General features: G+C 36.7%; 1 protein-coding gene across 1 annotated transcript in view; it reads left to right on the top strand.

The window, feature by feature from the left end:
- The first annotated feature begins 498 nt into the window (after nt 1-498).
- Nucleotides 499-18,372, top strand: part of LOC105714209 (cytochrome b-245 heavy chain) — a 33,766-nt gene continuing 15,892 nt past the window's right edge. The window contains exons 1-6 of the mRNA XM_012448106.2: nt 499-731; nt 3,324-3,419; nt 4,725-4,835; nt 13,074-13,158; nt 14,675-14,820; nt 16,951-17,141. Of these exons, the coding sequence (XP_012303529.1) occupies nt 687-731; nt 3,324-3,419; nt 4,725-4,835; nt 13,074-13,158; nt 14,675-14,820; nt 16,951-17,141 (674 nt within the window). The 5' untranslated portion in view covers nt 499-686. The remainder of the gene's footprint in view (nt 732-3,323; nt 3,420-4,724; nt 4,836-13,073; nt 13,159-14,674; nt 14,821-16,950; nt 17,142-18,372) is intronic.

Here is an 18,372-nt window from a genome sequence, read left to right as displayed (position 1 = left end):
CCATCATCCCTGGCCAACACTATTATAATCTTATAATATTGTCAACTGTCATACATATGGTTCATCGTTGGCCAAAACATCTGTATTTATATATGTATGTTTCACATCATATATATATGTGTGTGTATATATATATAATGTCTATACATGAACATACACACACATATATATAGACATATATAGCACATAAAATTGGCACATAGTAAGCATCTTGTAAATATCAACCATTGCAATTGTCACTACTTTTCTCAACAAGGCTGTAAATGCTGTTCCAGCCTGTCAAAATCACACCTGTTTAATGTGTTTTACGCAGCACCAAGTCATATCTAGTTGAGTGACTTAAAAATTGCTAGCAGATAACTAGTTAGTTGAAAAGTTAGTTCACTGTGTAAAATACATGCCATAAAATGCACTTATTTCTCTCTTAGTTGTAGAAATTGGTTTCGTTTTCCACTATGTTTAGTTGTGACTGTATCATTATAGATCTTTTTTTTTTGTAGTTGTTGAGGTTTAAAGATTTAAGTTTGTTGTGATTACAAGCTTTTCAGTTGACCAATGATTATTAGCCAATTTCTGATAAAAGAAAGGAAACAGATTGCCCCAGGGCTGCTGTTTTCATTTCCTCATTGGAAGAAGAAGCATAGTATAGAAGAAAGGCAGACACAACACATTCAACCTCTGCCGCCATGGGGAACTGGGCTGTGAATGAGGGGCTCTCCATTTTTGTCATTGTAAGTACCAACAAAAGATAAGTTATAAATTCTCTGACTTTTGGGGGTTATCTTGGAACTAAAATAGGCCAAATCTTTTTTGTTCACTTGGGAAATTGTGTTGAAACTGATTTACCATGTGAACATATATCTATCTGTAAACAGACTGAGTCCATTCTTCCAAATTCCTTAATGGAAAGAACATACCTGGGGTCTCACTTCTAGCTTACTCCTGAATTCCTAGGAGGACTAACTTAGCCAACATTTCACAGAAGGAGTAGAAAATATTTCATGCTAGTAATCTCTGATTCTGAGTTGTTTAGTAATGTTTACTCAGACACATGTATCTATGTGTTTATACTACTTTAAAAATGATCAATTGAAATTTTATACCATTTTCTAAATAAAAAGTATAAGATTGACTCATGTATGGAAAATTAGCCTTTATTTCAGTAATTATGCTAAATATAATGAAATTTCTCAAATTTCTTTTCAAAATAAGTACCTTCTTTTCTCAGAGATCTAAATTTGAGTTATTTACAAGATTTATAAAAATTCAAAAGACAAGAATTGAAATAAGTCAACTAGATTCATATACATGTAGTATGTATATGGTATATATAATTGTATATATATTATATATAATTGTATATATATAAATCAATATAATCTATCTTTTTTTTTTCAACATGGAGTCTCTCTCTGTCGCTCAGGCTGGGGTGCAGTGGCGCAATCTCAGCTCACTGCAACCTTTGCCTCTTGTGTTCAAGCAATTCTCCTGCCTCAGCCTCTCGAGTAGCTGGGATAACAGGTGCCTGCCACCATGCCCAGCTAATTTTTGTATTTCTAGCAGAGACAGAGTTTCACCATGTTGGCCAGGCTAGTCTCAAACTCCTGACCTCAGGTGATCTGCCTGCCTTGGCCTCCCAAAGTGCTGGGATTACAGGCATGCGCCATGGTGAAAATGGTTGATTTTCTTTATTTTAAGAAGTACAGCCAACTTCTGTACTTCTTAAAATAAAGAAAATCCACCATTCTCTTAAAATGGTGTCATCAGCAAAGCAATAATGGACAAATTGGGTAAATAGAAATGTGATTTTTAAATAGCCTTTCTAGATAACCAATAGAAGCATTACACAGATGTTAAAAAGAACAATTATGAATTGAATATGAATGGAACGTTTGTAAAAATTTATCATGAAAAATATGAGTCTTTGAGTTTTAAATATAGAAGGAAATTAGTGGCTCAAATAAAATAAAAACAACAAATATTTTGTTACAAAATTGTTTTCTGCCAAACCAACATTCTACTGCAACAGAGAATTCTTCTAAAAATTTGAAGCTGTAAACTTAACTTCTTATCACCATTTTTAAGAGCAAATAATCTCTATAGAAAATAAGTTCAAATTATACTTTTAGCACTTACCACAATTTTTCACATGAAATGATCTCCTTCTAAATTATATACTCATACACTTGAAAGTGAAAACACAGCTTGGAAAGTCAGAGTAAAGAAAGAATGACAAGGTCAGGAAATTGGGAATTTGCTTTTGCACCTTTTTCTTTGTAAAGATAGAATATTATACCAAAGACCGAGGGAAGGGGAGTTGTGGTCATAAAGTTTCAGTGAGATAAGATAAATGAATTTTTGAGATATATTGCACAGCAAGGTAACCATAATTAATAGGGATATATTGTATATTTGAAAACATATTATAGCTAAGAGTAAATTTCAATTGTCTCACTACATAAAATGATAAATGAGGTGATAAATGTTAATTTTATTTAATCACTTTATGCTGTGTGTATATATATATATCAAAACATCACATTGTACCCCATAGATGTATACAATTATGTGTCAATTAAAAATAACTTTTTAAAAAATATAAAAATTTATTTCTTTAAAAAAATAGAATATTATCAAGTGTCTGTGGAGTTTAATAGCTTCAAAGCATAGTTGAGAAAAGATCACTATGGAGCTGAAAGTAGAGAACTGGGTAGTGTTGCCACTTGATCCAATCAATGCTTAGCATAAAATGAATTGTCATGATCCAGAAAGCTGTTTTTTTTGTAAATCCCATGCCCCTCACTATGCTCAATATTCTCTCCTTCAAACGTTGAGTAAAACTAACCAAGGAGAATGGAAGTCTCAGCATTTTCGCTGATGAGACTTCACTAGCTGGAGTATTGTGTGGTAGAGGGAGGTGAGTGGCACCTGTGAGAACAGAACACAGTGTCGTACTGGTGGAGGGAAAGCAGTAACATGTTGCCTTCCTTTCTCATTTTAAGTAGAGTGGCCTGCTATCAGCTCCCTATCTAAGGTTAAGCAAAAAGGAGGAGAAAAAAAGGGAGGGGGGATGTGAGACTGATAATTTGACATACTGGCCAAATCATAAAACAATCATGGGGAACAACAGAGGGTGGAAAGGTTAATTATAGACAGTGACACTGTTGAGGAAAGAGCTGGCTTTAAGCTGGTTACACCCACCTTTGTCACAACCTTTGTCAAAGTTGGACTTGGGGAAGTCCTGACCCTTATCTGACTCCAATCTTGTGTGGAATCTACTGTTGAAATGCAAAAACTTCATGCAATTATTTCTGTTTGTGCAGCTGGTATGGCTGGGGTTGAACGTCTTCCTCTTTGTCTGGTATTACCGGGTTTATGCTATTCCAGAATCGTTTTTCTACACACGAAAACTTCTTGGGGTAAGTATAAGTTCCATCCAATGCAGTATTGGCTGGTTCACATGTCTCATCAGCATTCTTGTTCAACTCCCTGTTAGCATTTTAAATAAATATTCTGACCAACCCAAACAGTACCATCAGCCTCACTCCCTCCATTGCAACTTCCTGGGCAAGAGTCATTAAAACCTTCCAGTCTGGGACCAGCAAAAGTGGGGCAGAGGGGCCCAGTGTCATCCCTCCCCACACAAGGACCATGTGCCATTGTTTATCTTAAAGGAGAAATCTAATACTCACTCTGAAATGGAAGGCCACGTTGGAGCAATCCATCTGAAAGTGACACGTGTGGGACAAGTGGGACTTTCCATGTTTTCTAAGTTATCTGATTCCTGCTACTTTTTTGCATGGAGAGCTCTGCTCCTAATCACATGTTATGAAATGATCTTCATAAAATCAACGTCTGTCTACATATGGAGACTTGAGGAACTTGCTCAAGGGCCACATCTGTTGACTAGGCTAGTAGAGTGAAGGCCCTTCAGTTTCCTTGGGTCCTTTAGTATTCTGAGTTTCCTTGAACTGTCAGGCCTCTTGCCTCCAGAAAACATTTGTTACATCATGCTGAAACTGTGACTTAATTGCTCAATATTAATTATTATATGTATTATAAATAATAGAAATGCTATAAATAATTATAACATGTAGTTATACTATATTATTATAATTATTGTTAACTTATTCACATTGATTCTTTCTCCCTCCAAAATATGCAACTTCTTTAGACATTACAAAGATAATAATTATAACGCCAAAGCATTATACCATACAAATTTAAGTTACTGTTAAGATCAACCTAAGTGCTAAGAAAATATTTTAAATCTTTAAAAGTTTTGATACTTAACTCTAGTTAATGATATGCACCTTAAGTGTTTAGGGGAAAGTGAACTGATGTCTGTAACTTACATTGAAATGCATCAAAAATTAGATGAGCTGATGAATAGATACTGGAATGGATAGATAGATATGTGATAAAGCAAGCATGAAAGGTATAATCTGGGAGTTGAATTGACAGGTATTTACTGTAAATTTCTTTCAATTTCTCTTTATGTTTGAAAATTTTAATAATAAAATGTTGGATTAGGGAAAATGGTCAATTTCAGATGAAAATGAAGGGTCCTAGCTAGCCCTAAAGGAAAACTGTTGGCTCTGAAGGACCTTCCTGTCCAGATCACTTGGTGTCTCTGGTGTGTGACTGAGAACCTTGGGGAAGTGAGGACAGGGCACATTCTGTGCTCAAAAGAGTCACTCTGCTCCCTTTCCTGCCTCTTCTAGTCAGCGTTGGCCCTGGCCAGGGCCCCTGCAGCCTGTCTGAATTTCAACTGCATGCTGATTCTGTTGCCAGTCTGTCGAAATCTGCTGTCCTTCCTCAGGGGTTCCAGTGCGGTAAGATAAAATGTTTTACTAAGTTCCTCTAATTTTCAAAGGCCATCAAGCTCCAGCTTCTGTGGAATATTCATGAGCCAAGCCATTCTCTGGCATATTTCCATACTATTTGAGGATGGAGCTCCCTAAGATAACTATTTGAAAAACAAATTTTGAAAAAACACACAGAACCACCTATACCTCAACAATAGCAATAAAGTAGCACACACGTGCACACACTTACACACACACACATATAATAGATATGCATATATACAGAGCTTTAGGAAGTTGGCATGTGATATTCGGGAGTTGATCTTTCAGTGTCATTCAAAAATATTTAAGTCAGAGAAAATATCTTCTGTGGATAACATCCCAAGGAGATGGAGTCAATGGACAGAGTCACACTATAACTAATGTGACCAAGAAGTATTGGCTTCATGGAACTAGGAAGCATAGAGCTTTCCAAGTGCCCAGAATTCCTTTGACTCTCACTTCAACAATTTAGTAGTCTGCTAAATGTACTGTACTAGAAGGAAAAAAAATTAAGTAGGAAGAACCCTGTAAACCATTAAAATGGTATACAAATTTCTCATTAGTATTACTATACAAAGATGACAAACAAGGAACTTAAAATCTACAAATGTACTCAAATAAATATGATACAAAGCAAAATATGATGGGTCCCACAACGCTTTACAAATAAAATACTATGGGGAAGCAAGAGAGAAGTTGTGTCAGGTGGGGCAGGGGATGAAGAAGGGCTTTTTAGAGGAGGTGACATTAGAGATGAACATATAAAAATAAGTAAGCTTCTAAGAGGTGTAAATGAGAGAGAAAGGCATCCTACATGGAGAAGATGGCATGGACAGAAGCACAGGAAATAGTGAGGAAATCATATTTTTGAAGGCCACGAACTGGCACAGCCTTGGCTTCCCTTTGTATTATTATTATTATAACTATTTTTTTGCCACCAGTTATAATAGTTATTCATTATAACTATTTTCAGCATACCAAAGAGAGTAGCTGGGAAAAAGTAGGGATTGGTGTCCTAGTGGGACCAATTCCATAGTTCATTAATGACTAGTAGCTTCTGGGTTTTTTTAAAAAAAATTAAAAGTATAATAAGCTTATTGAAAAAATTACTTATTAAGTAGAGATCATTTATAGAGGAGAGCAGAAAGCAAACCACTTTTGTGGGAATGTAGGGATTGTACAGGGCAGATGCCTGACATAAGGCTGGAGAAGAGGGGTAGGATTTTGCTGGTAAACTAGAACCATATGTGTATAGTTGAGGAGTTCATGCTTAATTTGGCAATTACAGAATATGTGAAGGAGGCAGTGAACTAAACTGTAATGACAAGTATAACTTGCCTTGAACTCAGCCTCATTTTTCTTAGTTATACTAAATTCATGCTGATCCAAAGAAGGATTTTTTTTCTTTAAGAACATACAACACTCAATTTACTAATATAGGACTAGAAGCTATAATTTAGCTTTTATGTCTTAACTATTTAGAAAATACCATTTCATCTTAAACCAACTGCCAAAATTGGGCTCTCACAAGTATAAAGTAAAAGTTGGCAGAAATAACTCTAACATCTCTACTTTATCAGAAAAGAAAAAGAATGTTGATAACCAGTTTAAGATATTCCATAGTCATGATGTTTTCCTCTGAAAAATTCTGTGATGAGGTTCCTTTCCTTAATCCATAAATTCTATGCCATACAATGTTGTCTTATAAACTGACAGCTAATCAAAACCAAAAACTAACAACAGTACTTTGTATTAGACATTGATTACAAGAATTTCCAAATAATCTTCTGAATTTCAGAAATGACAGAGGTAAAATTACACTCAATTGAAAGTTTTTTTAATTAGCTACCTATTGTAAAGTATGATGTTTAATATATCATAAGTTCCCTGTGAACATTTGCTAAATTAAGCCCATGCACTATAGCTTATTTTTGAGTTGGGTTCTCTATCACCCAGGCTAGAATGCAGTGGTACGATCATAGCTCACTGCAGCCTGGAACTCCTGGGCTCAAGTGATCCTCCCTCCTTGGTCTCCATACATGTGGGGATTACAGGCAGGAGTAACCTGCCCAGCCAGTTCCTTATTTCTAAGGAGACACAATTCATTTTTATTCTTCCCACCCCCATTAGAATAGTTTCTATTTAGAGGAAGTAAAGGCTGAGAAACAGGCAATGTTTTCACCAAGATGGTCTGTTAAGAAATCTTGGTTACTCCACAATTCCAAGTTGCACTGCCATTGAGCACCATGTCCTATGAGCAGCACATGTTGTAATGGTAGCTTTTAGGCCCTCTGTGACCCGAGAGGGAAGATCTGCATGAGGGTTTCTAAAGACAGGGATGAAATGAGGCTGTCCTTCAAATTGCAGAGAAGCTTGGCTCTATAACTAGATAGATCTTTATATAAAATAATAATATTTTAAACTAGCAGCAAGCAATATTCTTTCATAGATCAAGCATGTACTTTCTTCTGGGATTCCTAACCTGAAATGTGAACTTTTCAAATAAAACTTCTTTTCTGATTGGGATTAAAATGAGTGAGTGTGCCATGACTAATGCTATAAATCATATAGCTGCCACTCATTGAAGCTTAATGGAATTCACCTCATGAAATCTGCACATCCAGCCAGTAAAGTGGGAATAAAATTAAATGGAAGTATTGGCATTCAAACCCAGGTCATTGTGTCCCCAGAGCACATTCACTATAAATCATGCTGCCAAAACTTCTTGAAACTGTGCTGTTGCAGTATGATGATCTTAGAAAGCCATTATAGATATGAGTGTTGTTTGAGCATGCCAAGTAACCTAGACTAGAAATGACAAGGATGTTGTAAATACAAGGACTCAATAGTAGGGACACTATATAAGCAAAATAGCCACAAACTTGCATTGAGTTTCTAGAGGTCTCAATCACTGAAATTTTGCTTTGTAAGTTTGCTTCTGGTTACCTAGAGAAAGAAAGCTCCAGGGTTGCCCACGCCACCACCCCAGGAAATGTAGGGGTAAAGGCTCTCAGACTGCTTTGTTGAGAAAAATGGAGAAAGGGTAAATTCAGCTCAGCATACAAAAGTCTCTGAGGAACCCTTAATAACCCCCAGCTTGCCGTGCAGAAACTAATTTCTAGCTGGATGGCAGTCCTCGTCTTAAGACCAGAAAGAAACAGGAAGATGAGAGGGTGAGGTTTTTATCTGTTACCTTATATAGTCTGGGAGTCAGAGGCACTCAGTGTGCCTCTGTCTCTAATCATGTGGTCTAGCACGAGTCTTTTGGGCTTTCTGTTTCATATTTTTTTTAGTTGAAAAACAGGTCAACTAATGTGAATGTAAGAAGGCATATGTTGTTCTAAAATATATTAATTGAATAAGTCTGTCAATTAGTGAGTTGTCAGTCAATAAATATTTGTTGAGTTCCATCTATGTGCTAAGGACTGGGGACATATGGTGAGTAAAGAGTGAGGTATAGATGGGCCATGAACTTAAGGAGCTTAGAGTGTTACAGAAGACATAGAGAATAAACATGGAATTTCCAAATTATAAACAGTGCTATGCAAATAAGGTAATGTTATTCCTATTTATCACACACTCTACTGCCAGCAGGTGTGGACATTACTGTCAACTTCTTTGCCTGATTTCTGTAGATTCAAAGTTGGATTTTGCAATTTCTCCAAATTGAATATAAATATCTAAATCAGATACATTAATGGTGCATGTGGTAAGATCAAGTGTATAAAAAATAGAGGTTTTGAGTTTCTGTAACATAAGTGTTACACCCCATAAAATATGCACTTCCTTTTAGTTCCACTTCCCATTTTCTTGAAATTTTTTTTCTCACTCAGTTTCAATAGAGCATAGAAATCTGCTGAAGTGACTCAATAATCTCCCTTGCATTAGAATGGTAGTTTATTGAAATTGGGCAAGGCTTTAAGTGACAGTAACAGAGAAATTTCCCTTTAGAAGTCAATGGCAGAAAGTAAAGTAAGTTGGTAAGGAAGCTATGGGGCATGATGGCAACTTGGATAAGTGGAGAGTGGCTGGCAATAATTTAGAAGTAACTCAAAGCATATAAATGCAATCTGCATGGTGATGAGAAACAAAAAATTATGGGCAGTCACAGACATTAAAGTCCTTCCTTCCTATGCCACCAACTGGTTGTCTTGCCTCCTTTTTAAGGAAGTGGTAGGGAGATGGTCTTCTTAAAAGCCCAGTATCAGCATGACTTGTGGCTTCTTTTTGGATTTTTTTTTTTTTTTTTTTTTTGCCATTCCCGACCATGCCAAAGAGAGTAGATGGGAAAAACTAGGGATTGGTGGCCTGATGGTTGGACCCACTCCACTGATCCATTAGTGACTAGTAATCTATCTTTTTCCTTTCAATATAATGTTTGTGTTTTATATTAATTAGCTTTTAAAAATTACCTATTAAGATGAAACGGAGTATCATTGAATGGACAATGTATTTCCCAATCACATCTCTCCACTCTTCTGGCTTTCAGTTAATTTTTCTCTAAGGATCTATGGTTAAAGCTATCAGAGGACATCAACATCTATTATTTCACACTTTTTATGATACATGGTGATGGTGATGCTAAGGATAGGACTATGGATACAGTACAGTGTAGGTTCCACAACAAAACCATATTCTTTTTCTTTAAATTCGGCATGCAGGAGCTAGTGAATTTTCCCCAAAAAATTTCAAAAGGATTTGTCAACAAATAGAAAAGAACAGTGTGGCACATATAGATATGGGGGTAAATACATCTCTATAGGTTTAGTATCATTATCTTCAGTTCCAGAGCAATGAAAATGAACCTCATTTATCCAACCAAATACTAATTAAAATATTTTTTAAAGTACATGACATACTGTTCTTCACACAGGAAGCTTACGTGCTAGCTGGGGAGTGCAGCCATACTAACTGAAAACTTAAATAATGATACAAAATAACATCAAATATTTATAAAATACCTGTCAATGAATATATGCAATTGGGATATGAGGGATGAACTATGATAATTATACAGGTGAGGAAACTGGAGACTGAGTACATGGTTCAATGTCACATGGCTAGGTGGAAGGACTGAGAAGCAACACAGACAAAACTTGCTCTGAAATGTAATTTAGTACTGCTTTCCAACACTACTAATTCTCATTCTCTTATTCTTTGGACTCCATCCTAGTTTCACCACTCCCGTATCAGTCATCTGTTATGTAACAAATTACCACAATAGCTTAAACCAACCCCCATTTATTAGTTTACAGTTCTGTAGATCACAAGTGCAGCACCCAGTGACTGGGTTCTCTGCTCAAAGTATTACAAGACTGAAATCAAGATGCCTTCTGGTCTAAATTCTCACCTGGAAACTCACTCCAGGTAAAAACCCTCTTCCAAGCTCATTCTTGTTGGCAGAATTCAGTTCATTACAGATGTAGCACTGTTTCCTTGCTGGTGTTCATCTAGGGGTCACTCAGATCCTAGATATTCCTGCATTCCCTGCCACATGCCCTCTTCCATCCAGCCACAGGGCTTCAAATCTCTGACTTCCTCCATCTCCGACTTCTAAACCCAGATTTAAAGAGTTCATGTGATTGGGTTTGTCTGCCCAGATAATCTCCCTATTAAAGTCAACTTGGAACCTTACCTCTGCAAAATCCCTTTTGCCATATAAGGTAACAAAATCACAGAGTGTTGTCTCATCATCTTCACAAGTCCTACCCAAACTGAAGGGGAGGAGATTATATAAGGTCATTGGGGGTCATTCTAGAATTCTGTCTAACACAAGGACTCTCAGAAACTATAGAGGAAATTAAGTTGGAACTTGAGGAGCCAAAAAAAAAAAAAAATGATAGAGGAACATGGCAATTGGGAAACAGGAAAAAGATATTTCCTGAAAATTTTAAAGAATACAAAATAGAAAATAACTTTCAGCACTTGAACATGAAAAACAAGGCAGTTATACAAGAAAACAAAGCTAGTCAACTTTTCACCAACAGATCTGTGAAATATTCTTTATTGCAAAAACATTCAGTTTGAAAAAAATTATTTTACAAGTTTTTATTTCAAATAGGAAACCATTGTCTACAGTGTGAGTCATTGCTCAGCTCCTCTGGTCAACATTTAATTGTAGCTGATGCCATTGGCTTATTCCCTAAGCACTGACACTTCCGATCCACGCGACAACTGCGCTTTACAAGCATCATTCACTTTCTGCCTGGGGATTTTCTTTCAGCTTTCTCCTGAAGCAAGCCTGAAATCCTAGGGAGGTGATGCCATCAGAGCCGCCCTCAGCCAATCATAAGTGGCAGTTGGTGGTTGAACACCCTAGCTTCTTAACCCGTTAGGTAAAAACCAAAGAACAAAACCAAAGAACAAAATAAAAACAAAAGATAAACTTTTGGGACAAGTTCTACACAGTCTTCCAGAGTTCCCCGGTGTGATTGAGCCCAGTGATATGATATGACCATGGTAGCTGATATGATAATGCACTCTTCATTGATTTCCTCCCCGGTCTTATTTCTACCTTCGTTTTCTATGATCACCTTCTGGATAGAATACTGACACTTAAATTCTTGCCTCTGGTTTATAGGCACTTAGAATAATAGTGACTATATTCCTGCATTTGGTTGGGTAGAAAAGGGCATTAACCTTTTATAGACAAATAGACTTGGATCCCAGCCAATATGCAATTTTAGCTTTAGTTTTCTTACCTGTAAAATGAGGACATTAAGACTTACCTTGTTACATTAAATGAGGTAATGATTATGGGTAAACTACCTGGTTCACAGAAGGAATTCAGTAAAGCCTAATTCTATTTTTTCCTTTTCTGGAATCTCCAGTGTCTTCCTCACTACTATTTCTACAATTCCAAGAATCTGCCCTCATAGTTTAAGCTTCCTGCCCTTCCTAGTAATGGCTGAGAGAGAGATGGTGGAGTAAGCACAATTTTCTATGCAATTATATTTTCTATCAAATCAGAGTATTTTATTAAAAATAAGTAAGCCAAGTATTAAACACCCCTGTATTTAAATTGAAGACAACCTTTAAACCAGATACTTTAAATACATAAATTTTCTTTGGTATTTCACTCTCTTGTTCTTAAAGTTCCCTGAATCTCTGTGACAGTGCATTTAGACTATGGAACAAAGCAACCAGAGCATTGGCCAGTTTTCAGGAGAGCAAAGCTCTAATTCAACCATAAACCGTTTTTTTTTTCCTTGCTTTAAGCATTGTCATGAATTGAGATTCAAACTCACATTTTCTAACATGTGCAGGCTGATCAAATACACTAAAATATTGAGTATAATAGTATTTTTAATGCCAAAGTAAATCATGCACAGTATGAAATATCAGAATGTTGATATAAAATCTAGTATCAGATGGCCTGAGTTTAAATCCCAGCTCTGCAACTTATCAGCTGTGTGACCAAATGCCAGGTAAACTCTCTATCCCTTTGTTTTCTCATCTGCTATGTACTGATAATTATAGTACCTTCCTTAAACTGTTATTGTAATGTAAGAATTAAAGAGTTAATTTGATTCTGACATTAAAGGTTAATTACATTAAATATTACATTAATTACATTAAAGATTAATGTAAGAATTAAATGAGTCAATGCATATAAAACAGTTGCAGAAGCTATTGGTAAATGTTAGCTATTATTATTTTGCCTATTTGTTTTTGATCAATGATCTCCCTTGTAGTGTTGTTCACCTACATGGGCAGGTGTACCCTTCTTTCTTGTCTCATAGTGTGTATGTCCTAGAACAATGTTGTTTGAAAACTGTTCAATTCTTCTAGAACTGTTCACTTGTCTGTCCCTGCTTGACCATCACGTATGTGAAGACAGTCTTGTCCTTTACTAATTTCTACATCCTTTTTTAATGAGTAAATGAATCAGAACTAGAAACTATGTAACTAGATATGTTTTCTGTCCAGGTTTATATTTTAATACACTTAAGCAATTGATTCCAGGGGTGACTTTATGTCACCAGTATGAGAACAGAAAACATACCAGTTAAGCCAGCCATGTCACTTACTGGCTGTTTGACCTGAGAAAGATGACTGCATCTCTCTGAGCCTCATTTTCCTTATTTATAAAATAGATACAATGATATAGTTTGTAGGGAGATCATGAAAATTAAATGATATAATATGTATCAAATGTCTGGCACATAGCAAGCTTTCTTGTGAACAATTACTATTCCATTTTGTTCCCCCCTTAATCCAAAGTGCTGCTCAACAAGAGTTCGAAGACAACTGGACAGGAATCTCACCTTTCATAAAATGGTGGCATGGATGATTGCACTTCACACTGGTAAGTTTATTAAAGAAAACTTAGAACCAGAAAGTTCCCTCTATTCATAGTTATCTTTTATGTAAGAGATCAATCAGCCTTTATAGTTAGATTAAGTGGTGGCTGGATATGTTGTATTGAGTTCTGCTCAAAAGTATTTACCACACTTTCTGCCACTTCAATATTAGGATTTATTTCTTTAGGTTTTAAAGCATTTTTATTTCAGGATTTTCCTATAAAAATGAAAATATGCCATCAGAAAAGTCAGTCCTAGTGTCTTCATCTTTTCCTGTTCTTTCTACTGTCAAAAATACGCACGAAAGCTTATTTATTCTAAAAAAAGTTATTGGCTGCCCAAGTGAATTTGTGGACTTTTTGCAGTAAATCTATAGGAGTTATAAATTGAGAATCCCTCAAGACAGTCCTTATCAGCCAAATACATTTATTATTATTATTACTATTGTTATTACATGTATCCATGCAATATATATATATGTATAAATATATATTATATATTATTATTAAATTTATTAAATTATTAGAGTGGTAGTGTCAGTGCAAGAAGGGATGTATCTGGGGCCCTTATCTAATTCCATTAATTCACTCAACAAATAATTCATGTGCCAGAAAATAGATAAGCACAATGATAAAGCAGACTTGTACTCTGCCCTTAAATAGTCTGTTCCTAGCCTGAGTAAAATAGGCTTAGATTACAGGCATTTAACTGAATTTCTCTTCTACTAGTAGATCTGGCAGGCTTTTTGAGCAGTGGCAAATAAATAGTTCAAAAGAAATGTATGTTAAAATCTTGTTAGAAACTGGCATAGTGTACAGATCAAGAGCACAGATTTGTGTGCCAAATGTACTGGATTTGATTCATAATTCTGCTGCTTCCTAGATTGATAACCTTGATCAAAGTTTTAAAGCAGTCTATGTCCCAGGTTCCTCATCTGTAAGATGAGCCTATGTTAATAGCACCTACATTACTGGGTCAATGTAAGGATTAAGTCATTGTGAAGCACCTATAACAGTACTTGGCATCTAGTAAGCCCTATGTAAGTGTTTATTAGTAAACAATGCAATTTTTAAAGGAGAGAGATTTATACCTTATGGCCATAGATTTGTATTAATTCAGTCAAATTTGTCATCTCTCTCTGGAGGTAATTTCAGAGTCGGGTTAATGGGCCAGCAATTAGGCATTTATTCCATGAGAGTTTTCTTGATTGAGCCCAAATATATTATGCAGAGAAATAATGAAAGCATATCTAAACACCTTCAGAAACTAAGACTGTTCCATAGAATCTTATAACTTGGTTGGGCCTTTAGGAGCATATAGCTCAACATCTTCATCTTACAAATTAGTAAACCACGACCAGAGAGTTAAGTCATTTTCCCAGTTCTTGTTTATAAGTTTCCTAGGCCTCCCTTTGTCTCCCTGTGGCTTATCATAGAGTCAGAGGCTTTCCCAGAAACCCAGCTTAAAATAAATTTGTGCATACCCTTCACTCTCTTTGTTTGTCTTCTCTGCCCTTTTCAGCAATTCACACCATTGCACATCTATTTAATGTGGAATGGTGTGTGAATGCCCGAGTCAACAATTCTGATCCTTATTCAATAGCACTCTCTGAACTTGGAGACAGGCCAAATGAAAGTTATCTCAACTTTGCTCGAAAGAGAATCAAGGTAAGCCTCTCACTATCTGATTCAGATATTCTCTAGGCCATTATTATTGAGGATTAGATTTCAGTGAGTGAAGACCTCTACTTTGCCAGAAAAAAAAAGTTGGCTAACCAACAGAGGGACAAGTCTGTAGGTTACAAGAATGGGAGTATAGAAAAAAATGTCTCTCACACTCCTCATCCCATGTGTGGAGGTCTCTAGATGTTTTCCAGGTCTTTAAGCTCACCCATGAGAATGTGCGCATGTGAGGCCTGGAGTAACTCAGGCTTACCTGTGACTATGCCCACCAGTCAAAGAAAGCTGGGAACACATGTCTAGTCGAACAAGTTTTGGTTTATTACTTGCTACAGCAAAAGAAATCTAACACCTTGAGGGACTCTGGGCATCTCAAGGGCATGTGAAGTAGGACATGTTGTAGGATTTAGGATTCTGTTAGATGGTTTAGGGGAGAATTTAAGAATGCAAGAATTTTCTCTGAATCAGTTACGGTCAGGAATTGGGGGTAGTTCTCAGGTTAGGTATCTTAATTATTTTTCTTAGGAGGCAGAGGGAACAGAATAGGACTAAATCTATAATAGGAAAAGAAGCAGTAGTCATTGTCTAGGATCAGACATGATTTTGGAGAGATTTTGTTTTTATCTTACTCTATCACAGTCACAGAGTGACCTCGTCTGATGTTGGTGTTTTATGAAATTATTTATGTGAAGTAGCGAACATCCTGGCCTAAGTATTAGTGTAAGGTCAGCCACCAGCTGACAGTTGTCAGTGATGCCTTTGTCTTTTCTTACAAACAATATCTGAGGGATGGCCTATGTCTGCTAAGTGTCATTCCTTGAGAAGCATAGGTACACCTGGAGTAACTCAGCAGTTCTCTAGAAGCAGCCAAGAGGGTATCTAGAAGAACTTCTTCCATCCCAGCAGCTGTTGAAGCTTCCTACACTCAGAGACAGAAGCTCTAAGTCTTCATGCACATAGTGACTTGGGAAGATGACTAAATCACATTAATATGCACTGAATTCCAAAAATGTTTCCTTTTGTTTAGAAAACATCCTTAGTTTTGAAAAAAAAAAATTGCCCTCAGACTGACATGAGAAAAACTTGCCTGATATACCTAGGCACAGAACTAAACACAGAATTAAGCATCATAAAAAACAGATTTTTTTCTACAACATATTGGGTAATATTTCTTTTAAATTGTTTATTGTTTGCCCAATGATACATGAGGGTGGCAACGTGAACATAACTAGGTGAGCCTACACTATCATGCTCTGGATCACTTTTACTGTATCTATGTTCTCCCACTCTTCTAAATGTTTTCATTTTCAATAACCTGTAACTGTGTTTCTTCCTCAGAGGACTGCCCAGGGACTACTAGAGTCCCCTTGCTCACAGGCTCAGAGATCTTGGAAGGTGGGGGGTGGGGGGACTGAAATAGTTACCTGTTCCTGTGCAATCCTTAGCCAATAACTGGTGGATGCAGACTATGAAAGCCTGGCTTCCCTGCCTCGAGTCAGGATAAACTCTGATTTGTAACTTACCCTCCACAGTTCCCTTGCAGGGTCAGGTTGAAGCTATTCCCTGTGAGACTACCTGATTTCACCTCCTTGCTTGACTTGCTTGTCTTTTCTATTCTATTCCCCACTCTCTTACCAGTTTCTCTTGGAGCACATCTTTTCTAAGTCACTTGCCCATGAAGTTTCATCTTAAGATATGCTTCTGGGGAACACAGCTGATGATATTCGGCATTCCCAGAATATATTTGCAAACTAAGCACTATCACCTTTTCAAAATCAAAGGCAGAAAGAGCCTTCAGAAACTTTTAGACATCCTAAAAGTTGATTGAGTTCCTTTATTTGATACCCACTTAGAAATAACTATTTAAGTATATCTATGACACCTTAACCATGTAAGACATTTTAAAATTTAGAAACATCTATTTCAAGTCTATTTCTCTCTGTGAGGGATGATGAGGATTATTCAAAGAGGGAGTGGAAATACCTATTGTTCTATACATTGGACACTATAATAGTCCTGCATTTGAGATTTGAGAACCTATAATAATGTGTTTGTGTGTGTGTGTGTGTGTGTGTGTGTGTGTGTGTGTGTGTGTGTGTATGTGTTTATATTTTACAGAACCCTGAAGGAGGCCTATACCTAGCAGTGACCCTCTTGGCGGGCATCACTGGAGTTGTCATCACACTGTGCCTCATATTAATTATCACCTCCTCCACCAAAACCATCCGGAGGTCTTACTTTGAAGTCTTTTGGTACACACATCATCTCTTTGTGATCTTCTTCATTGGCCTTGCCATCCATGGAGCTGAGTGAGTGTTTAAACTCTATAGTAAAAGATTTCATGTCCCTCAATGTCTGGGCATGATGGTCTATTAGAGGCACAGTGACCTCCTTGCCTCTGTGTGGTTAGCCTGTCTGCTAAGGGAATGTGAGGGGACAGCAGAGGTCAGTTTGGTAGAAATCACTCAACATTGGCATTTTTGTTTCATGCATACATGTAATTGCTATTCATAGTGCAATTATTTATAGCAAGCTTGAAAACTACACCAAAGTCTGAGTATCTTTGCAAGTGTATAAAACATGTTGAGAGCACTGGTAGGATCCAGAATATCTGCAAAGATGACCCTTATGGTTTAATCACTAGTCAATTAGACAAACCTCCAAACAAGATGAGTTAATGATTAATTGGTTGAAGAGGTTTGTTATAGTATAACAAGTTTTTATTTAAGCCCACAATCATTTATTTGTTGCCTACTATGTATAAGGACCTATCTCAGGCACTGCGGGAAATATAAGCAGAAAAGATACATGGGTACTGCCTTCAAACATTCTAATATAATGAAAGTAACAGATAACTTCTATTAAGGGTCTGTGCTAAGGGTTTGACATGAGATATTTCTTTTAACCCCCAAAATGTATAGATCTTTCACTATCACCATTTCTTGGGGATAGCAATTGTAGACAAGAAATTTAGAGCTAAAATGTTAAACTATGTAGCCTAAGCCACCCAGCTGGTAAGTGGCCCAGTTGAGATTGGAGCCCAGGTAGTCTAAAGCAGGCTGTGATAAATATTCTCTTAGAGACACACAGTGCCTGGCTGTGTGCTTAGGAGAGTTTGCCTGATTGAAAATCCTCTTTCATATCAAGTTTCCTTTTTTCTACTGTTTCATACCACCTGCACATAAAGGCAGGCCTGGGGACGTTCCCTGGTGAGTATAGGGCTCCAGGAAATTAGCAGTGAAGGAAGTAGAAGCTCAAGACTCCGTCTGTCCAGAGCCCAGTTGGTGGCCAAGACATGAGTGTGAAAAAGGGGAAGGGTGGGGAAAGCTGCATTGAGCATTCTTAATCTACTTGCTGACTGTGACCCCTGATAAACTCTTTCTAACCATGGATAAATCAGTGTAGACCAAGAATCTCTTGACTCCTAAATCACTCAAGTATCTTTAAATGGGACTTACTCATAATCCAGTGTTTCAGGTAATCCTAGAGAAGAGAAAGAATTTCTTCCCCTCTCTAATTTAGTAATTACACCATTTTCTG

This window comes from Aotus nancymaae, unplaced genomic scaffold (genome assembly GCF_030222135.1).
Source record: "Aotus nancymaae isolate 86718 unplaced genomic scaffold, 86718_ANA_hifiasm-v0.15.2.pri h1tg000058l, whole genome shotgun sequence".
NCBI lineage: Eukaryota > Metazoa > Chordata > Mammalia > Primates > Aotidae > Aotus > Aotus nancymaae.
The sequence above is the reverse complement of the archived record's forward strand: the minus strand, read 5'-3'. Positions and strand labels throughout refer to the sequence as shown.